Below are 8,573 nucleotides of genomic sequence, written 5' to 3' on the forward strand. Positions count from 1 at the left end.
AATCTACCTATTGAAGAATTGATAGAAAAAGACATCCCAGATTGTACTTCAACTATTTGAGGCCTTTTACTTAGTATTTTAATTAGTGATGCGCCGGTCATTGCTGATTCAGAATTTCTTTTCTTTCTTTTTTTTAAACTAGCAAATTGGATTCTGATTCTGATACTGATTTTTAAGCAAATTTATTTATTGGCTATTTGCTTTATAACAAACAAACTGGCTTTAAACAAAAATATCTAGCCATTTGAAATTAGAGGCAACCACTGCATTTTAATCACGATCTGCACGGGCAGTTGTTTTTGATTTGATTTAGATTAATTTCAGGATTTAAAACAAAAACAGCATATTCTGACTTTAGGTGTTATTTATTTATTTGCTACATAAAACATCTGCACGAAACAACAGCAGGTCTGAATGAGACGCACTCTCTGACAGCAGGTGACGTTTATGAACAGGGTTGCCACGTTTTTCGGCGGGGATCTTCCAGTAAAATTCACATTCCAGGGGCTAAATATCACGTTATTGGGGTCGCTTCAACCCGCGGACATGAACAACAAACCGCGGCAACAGTGTTAAAGTAGCCCAATTCCACGGGAAAACCATGGACTTGGCAAAACTGCTTATGAACCGACCGCACTATAGCCTTTCCTTGTTTACCGCTGTAAACAAAGCAGAGCTGTGCTTTATACGGAGGAGAAGAAAATGCCATTGCAATCGAAACTTTTCTCAAGACAGTTCCCTTCAGTGATACATTAATATAACCCCAGAAATGTAATGCATTTGTGTACTTATTTTACTGTTATTTTCGGGATCTACTGGGACAGTGATAAAGATCTACCAGTCGATCGCGATCGACGGGTTGGCGACCACTGCAATAGAGCATTAACCTCTTAGCACCACTTTGGACAATATGTACAACAACCAGCATAATAAAACATTGCCGGATTCATGTTCATCTGTTTCGGATAAAACTGAAATGACTTTTCGCTCCACTTACTGGACATTTCACTTTGAAAGTGTTGCGAAACATGAAAGAAGCAACTTTTGCATAAATGTTTGATTTAATAGAGTGACAGATAATAATAAAATTTCAAATTTAAAGCAAATGATCTGTGTAAGGCCCAATTCAATTGGACTGACCAAATTTAGCCATGTAAATGAGAGATTTCTGACAAACTTCTACTTCAACTACAAACAATCATCATGAAAGTTAATTATCAAAGATACTGCAAATAGGGCTTTGCATATTTTTTACAAGTTGCAATCAATACCCACAAAAATATGAGGGTGCATGATGCCTTCATAGTGTTTTTTTGTGTGTTTTTGGGGCTTATAAAATCGAACAGCATCTGTATTCACCTGTAGTCCTGTGCTATCATAATGCTATGGGATCTTATAACAGAAAAAATCAATAACAACACACAGTCTTGTTTTAAAGGAATACTCCACTATTTTTGAAAATAGGCTCATTTTCCAACTCCCCTAGAGTTAAACAGTTGAGTTTTACCGTTTTCCAATCCATTCAGCCGATCTCCGGGTCTGGCGGTAGCACTTTTAGCTGTAGCTTAGCATAGATCATTGAATCTGATTAGACCGTTAGCATCTCGCTCAAAAATGACCAAAGAGTTTCTATATTTTTCCTATTTAAAACTTGACTCTTCTGTAGTTACATCGTGTACTAAGACCGATGGAAAATGAGAAGTTGCGATTTTCTAGACCGATATGGCTAGGAACTATACTCTCATTCCGGCGTAATAATCAAGCAACTTTGCTGCCGTACCATGGGTGCAGCAGGCGCAATGATATTATGCAGCGCCTGAAAATAGGCTGACTTCCGTCAACATAACCAACGTGACCACCTGCTTGCACAAGTAGCGTGCTGGGGACTATTTTCAGGCGCTGCGTAATATCATTACTGATCAGAGCTAATCCTCTCAGTTATGCGTGCAGATCTAAAAAAAAGCCTGTCTGAATGTCCCTTTTAATGTCTAATGGTAGGGTAGGCTAGGCTAATACATGACTGGATGCCAGCACGTTCTCTAACAAATAGTTGATGACAGTCTTTGCATCAACAAGGGTGCTCGTAATGACCGTCGGTGATGGCAACAGAAGAGTGAGAAGTGAAAAAATCGATCCTTTTCTCTGCTGGAATCTCTAATAATCATTGAGACCTCCTCTGGCCACTAATCAAACACCATTAGCAGCGACGTGAATAAGGCTCTTTCAGCACTAACAGCGCTGTAATGAAGATTAAATGACAAGCACAATGTGAAGCAAACAGCCGAGATTTAACCGCCAATCAGACAGGCCCAATAAAAGCCTCAAGCCACTGCGCTTTTGCTTCTTAGGACATTGGCTGTTTGATAATCTGTCTTTTCTTTCCTTCACAAGGCACAAACACAGACTCATAAACATAATCATATACCTGAACGCTGGTCAGTGTGGTGTACTGGTAGGCTTTGATGACCAGGTAATTGGCCTCTATATCAATCAATCCCAGAATCATGTACTTCCACCATCTTCTTTTCAGTATCGCCAGCAGATTCTCTTCTCCTGTGGGAAAACATGAAGGTATTCACTTATTAAGACAGTCTCCTGTGGTGTAATCCATTTTACACGATCAATACAAACTTATTTGTACAAACTGTTTGGGAAAACGATCAATCGGTTGAAGTGGTTTGAAGTCAAGCAGGGTGAAGCCAGCTATTAAAATCATCCAAGTTGTTTAATGCAGTTTAAACGAGCAGAACATAATCCTGGATCAACCTTCTTTTGCTGGTCATTCCTATAAACCCTTGTCCTCAGATTTTAGGGTTAGATTAGATTAGAGTAGATGGTACTATATAATAAATCAAAAACTACTCCAAAACAAATACATCATTTTTGTATACACTACTGTTTTTGGGGAGAAAAGTCTGCAGTGAACAAACTTATTCTTGACATATTCTAGAAACGTTTAATGGATGATGGATTGGATTTTTGTAAGCCCTTATAAGTTAACTGATTCATTAGGCCTTTTCAACATGTCAAACTCTCAGGGTGTTGTGCTTGAAAAAAGCCATGGCTCCTCTAAGCAGCAGACCAAGAATCAGAAAATTAAGATAATTGCTCTAATCTAATCGAACACAAAACAAATGCTTTGTTCTTGCAACTTCCACAGTCTTCAATTTAATTAGGAAATGAAAGTTGAGGACAACTGGTAAAGTCAAGAGAACATCTGCAGACCAAAAAAGAAAGATTATGTCGATGAGTGTCAGAGCAGAATAAGGATGGAGCAAAGTATGTACTGAAGGATGTTCAACTCGGGTTTTTTAATATTTTGCTTAGCCTATAATTTTAAATGACAGCTGTCATATTTATTTATTTTTCTCTGCGACACTTTTCCTACTGTGTTAACAGAAAAATGTCAAACGAATTTAGTATTTTGACAAGACGAATAAAAATAGCTAATAGGCTATTTTTGTACAACCTACATTTTTATTTTATTTTTTCTCTCTGCGACACTTTTTCCTATTGTGTTGTAAATGTTAAACGAATTGTATCCTGACAAGACGAATAAAAATAAAACAAGAGGAATAAAAATAAAAACATTTGACACTTTTTTTCCTACTGTGTTGCATAAAATATTTTGTGTCTTAAGATAATTCATATAAATTCAAGTCAAAGTCAATAAATTCAAGACTCTTGACAAGATGAATAAAATAACATACAATTTTGTGCAGACTACACTTTTATTTGTTAGCCTCTCTTTCTTTCTTTCAGTAGCGGAAATTTAAAGATCTGGAAACGAGATCTAAATTTAACAGGAACGGTCGGGTCGGGAAGAAAATTATTCTAAGTGGACAGCGGGTGAACAAAGAGTGAATATATAGCGGGAGCGGGTGGGTGCGGAATATAACCTTGCGGGAGCGGGACTAAAAAAATTGTCCCGCGCAGACCTCTAATTTAGTTTATCAATTATATTTTTATTTAGTTACACAAGAATATCATGCAAGCATACTTCCGAGCTGTGTGACATTTTAAAATCAAATAAATGTCCTCTTTGAACGACAAATGGAGAGATTGTGCAGAGTGTTCATGCTGCTCTTTACACACAATTGAAAAAAAAATCATAATGGTTTCAAATGACGTGGACCAAAATGATGTCAGAATTTTCTTTGCTGAGTACTTGCTCTCTGTCCTTTTCAGCTTTATAGGGATATATGACACTGAACCGTTCTCCATGAGGCATATCATTTTTGCTTTCGAATCATATCTATTCCCACCTCCCATTCGGGAGAATGTTAATGGTGTGTGCCATTATATCGACTTTAACGCGATGACCACAGGCAGCAGCTGTGACAGAGATGTCATCATAGTGCTTGTTAAAGGGACTGACTGCGGAGAGCGTGCTGGTCGAACAAGGAAGGGAAAATTACTCTTAAAGACAGGTTATTCTGAGAGACCATATTCCCGGAGAGCACTGACAAATCCCACTGAGTTTCTAAAGATGGATCTCTAGACAGACGACTCTTCCTCACACTGGCAGTGCGGAGCCCATATGTCCTCAAAGTTGCGAATGAGAATGGCTGCTGGTTGGTCTCAGATTTTCAGAAAAGGTGATGTGAAAAATCCAAGATCCATAAAAATTACAATTTTTAATACTTTGTATTATAAACATAAAATTTACTTTGTAAAATGAAAATGCATTAAATGGATCAAAAATGACAGTTTTAATGTTACAAAAAAAATCTATTTCATATAAGTGCTGTTCTTCTGAACTTTCTATTCATCAAAGAATCCTGAAAAATAGATATAATAGGTAAACGTAGTATTACAGTTTCCACAAAAAAAATATTAAGCAACACAACTGTTTTCAATGTTGATAATAATAAGAAATGTTTCTTGAGCAGCAGATCAGCATATTAGAATGATTTCTGAAGGATCAAGTGACACTGAAGACTGGAGTGATGATGCTGAAAATTCAGCTTTGCATCACAGGAACAAATTACATTGTAATATACTGTATATTCAAATAGAAAAGTTATTTTAAACTGTAATAATATTTTGCAATATTACTATTTTTGCTGTATTTTTTATCAAATAAATCCAGCCTTGCATAGCATAAGAGACTTCTTTCAAAAACATTTTTAAAGTCTTACTAGCCCCAAACTTTGAAACAGTTGTGTATTGAAATGTATAAATGTATGCATTCAAACATAATATTATGTACATTAAAAATTGATTTTATACTATATCTATCTATCTATCTATATATATATATCTACACAGAGAGAGAGAGAGAGAGAGAGAGAATAAATAGTATGCATAAGTATAGTATAGTGTATACTGTAGTACATTTGATGAAATACTAGTGTCATGATTCACTCACCCTCACGTTTTTCCAAACCTGTATGTGTTTCTTTCTTCCGTTGAACATAAAAGAAGATATTTGCATGAACTTGCGTAACCAAACAGTTGCTTGTAGCCATTGATGTCCATAGTATGGGAAAATACTATGGAAGTCAATGGCTGCCAGCAGCTGTTTGGTTCAGCAGAAGAAATGTTTGGTTTGGAATAATATGAGAGGGTGAGTCAAATTTTCATTTTTTGGTGATAAATCCCTTTAACGAAAATAAAAGTTTACTGCCTGGTAGTAGTAGCTTTCAAACAGGAATCTGTGTTGATGTAGTATAAACCCCAAAGTAAAGCCTGAAGCCCTGAGGTAAAGGCATCGACATGCAATGCATTAGTCAAAACAAAACAGCTATACTCAGGAGAACATGAGGCACTTATTATAAAAGCAGCCGCTAAATCAATAAATAATGCAGAAATCCTACGTGCAGCACGTCTACATTTACTTTGGTGATTACTAAAAGCATTACAGAACTAACACTGAAGACTGGAGTGATGATGCTGAAAATTCAGCTTTGCATCACAGGAACAAATTACATTGTAATATACTGTATATTCAAATAGAAAAGTTATTTAAACTGTAATGTATGCATTCAAACATAATATTATGTACATTAAAAATTGATTTTATACTATATCTATCTATCTATCTATCTATCTATCTATCTATCTATCTATCTATATCTACACAGAGAGAGAGAGAGAGAGAGAGAGAGAGAGAGAGAATAAATAGTATGCATAAGTATAGTATAGTGTATACTGTATATAGTACTGTACCCAGCCAAGTATATACACACATATATATATAGTACAAACTTATACATACATTTTTTAATAAAAATGGTCTCTTCTCCATCATTTGATGAAGTACTAGTGTTATGATTCACTCACCCTCACGTTTTTCTAAACCTGTATGTGTTTGTTTCTTCCATTGAACATAAAAGATATTTGCATGAACTTGCATAACCAAACAATTGCTTGTAGCCATTGATGTCCATAGTATGGGAAAATACTATGGAAGTCAATGGCTACCAGCAGTAGAAATGTTTGGTTTGGAATAATATGAGAGGGTGAGTAAAATTTTCATTTTTTGGTGATAAATCCCTTTAATGAAAATAAAAGTTTACTGCCTGGTAGTAGTAGCTTTCAAACAGGAATCTGTGGTGATGTAGTATAAACCCCAAAGTAAAGCCTGAAGCCCTGAGGTAAAGGCATCGAAATGCAATGCATTAGTCAAAACAAAACAGCTATACTCAGGAGAACATAAGGCACTTATTATAAAAGCAGCCGCTAAATCAATAAATAATGCAGAAATCCTACGTGCAGCACGTCTACATTTACTTTGGTGATTACTAAAAGCATTACAGAACTAACATGATCACTCTTGAGACTAAGGACCCTTCCAGAGACTCATTAATCTGTTCTCCTGTTCCAAAAGAAAGACTAATGCTTGGATCAAATGCCCTACTTACAGGTGTACATCAGAAACTGTAGTCTGATTAATGAACATTATGCACAAATCATATGCACTAATCATATGGACTACATTTTTTCAGGACAGGATATTGTTCATTAATTCCTCCTTTGTGTTCTGCACAAGACAATTGTACAGGATTGGAATGACATGAGGGTGAGTAAATGATGACAAGTTTCATTTTTTAGTGATCTATACCTTTAAGATCATCCTTAAAGAGCTAATATAGTAAATACTCTACACTCCCAAAACTATATGTAACCCCTATACTATAACATAACCCAAAACAATATGCAGTGTGCAACACTGTTGTCAAACAACCTCATTACATTATATACTTCAGTTTGCATTTTTACTGTATAATACGGGACAGGCCTACACAAATTTCTAAGGCCTCTAAATTATCGACTTGATTAAAACATGAAAACCTGTTGTACACAATCTACTAGCCTACATGCTTTCTGTCGTCTGATTGATAGTTCATACTTTTATAGCAAGTAAAATACCTTTTTCTTACCGTCCACATGTTCTATTGCAGTGAAATCCCTACTTGTATAATGCAAACCCAGTAATAACTTTTATATTGTTGGTAATATTTCAAAATGAACACTGGACTGAAGCACCTTAGGTTTACTTGATAATCCATACATAATTTTTTGAAAAATCCTGTTAAAATGTGAGTATAACATACATTACAAGCTATCAGAACTTCATTTTATTTTAGTCGTACACACAGATAGTCAAAAAGTGAAGCTTAACCCTTTAACTGCCACTCACATTTTTGAACATAGACATGAAAGTGCACGATCCAAACTTAAATTTTTATAATTCATGAACGAAAACATTTTGTAACATGATATTGATGTACCTGTAACGCCCCTGTGGACTGTTTATTGTGGTTTCTTCCCCTTCTGTTGGTTTAGCCCGTACTAATTATTAGTTAATCACCTCATTGTGCGCACCTGTCTGCCCCTCGTTATCTGCCCTATATTAGTTCCTGTCTCTGGTATATTGGTTATTGTGAATGTTACCCTGTCCGTCCTGAATCTGCCTTGTTGTGTCTACATTAAAAGTCATTATTGGAATCCTTGTCTTCCTGCCTGCCTCCACACACTGTGACTGTGACAGACTAACCAAACACTAAGTAAAGTATAGCGGCGTCTTTCCCCTCGTTTGTTTTTTCCGGTTTTTGTCAGTTTTTCAAGTTGGACTTAACGCCACCACACGAACGCAGTTGTCCGGGGATGGTCCTCGAGAGAGCCTCGCCGCCTTCATCGAGTGGGTGCTGGTGTCCTGCAAGTCCCATCTAACCGTGGACATCGCTGACAACAACACCAGCCCCCACTCAGGACCCTGAGCCCAGCCCACCAGCCACCGCGGTACGGAGCATAAGCCTGAGCCCACCGATGACGGAGAGCCATTTCTCCAGCTCCAGCCCCCGAACCCAGCTCAGAGCGCCCTCCAGTGCCCGCTCCTAGAAAGCGCCCTCCAGTGGCCGCTCCTCGATAATGCATGCCCTCCCACCTGCTCTAGCCTCCTCCACCGCTGTCGTCTGGCAGCCCCTCTGCTCGCCCTCAGCCCACCATCATTGCGGTGCGAGCTCCGCGGGACTGCCATCCTCCAGCGTCGCCGGTGTTGGAGTCTCCCTCACCTCTGCCTCCGGCCTCCTCGACCCGGACTCCGCCTCGCCCCGTAAACCCAGTGG

The 8,573-nt window shown here is 37.6% G+C and overlaps 1 protein-coding gene across 1 annotated transcript in view; it reads right to left on the bottom strand.

Moving 5' to 3' along the window:
• slc35f1 (solute carrier family 35 member F1) overlaps positions 1-8,573 on the bottom strand; it is a 100,695-nt gene that overhangs the window by 29,582 nt on the left and 62,540 nt on the right. The window contains exon 3 of the mRNA XM_016295795.1: positions 2,426-2,553. Coding sequence (XP_016151281.1) covers positions 2,426-2,553 — 128 coding nt within the window. The remainder of the gene's footprint in view (positions 1-2,425; positions 2,554-8,573) is intronic.

This window comes from Sinocyclocheilus grahami, unplaced genomic scaffold (genome assembly GCF_001515645.1).
Source record: "Sinocyclocheilus grahami isolate Dianchi unplaced genomic scaffold, SAMN03320097.WGS_v1.1 scaffold340.1, whole genome shotgun sequence".
Lineage (NCBI taxonomy): Eukaryota > Metazoa > Chordata > Actinopteri > Cypriniformes > Cyprinidae > Sinocyclocheilus > Sinocyclocheilus grahami.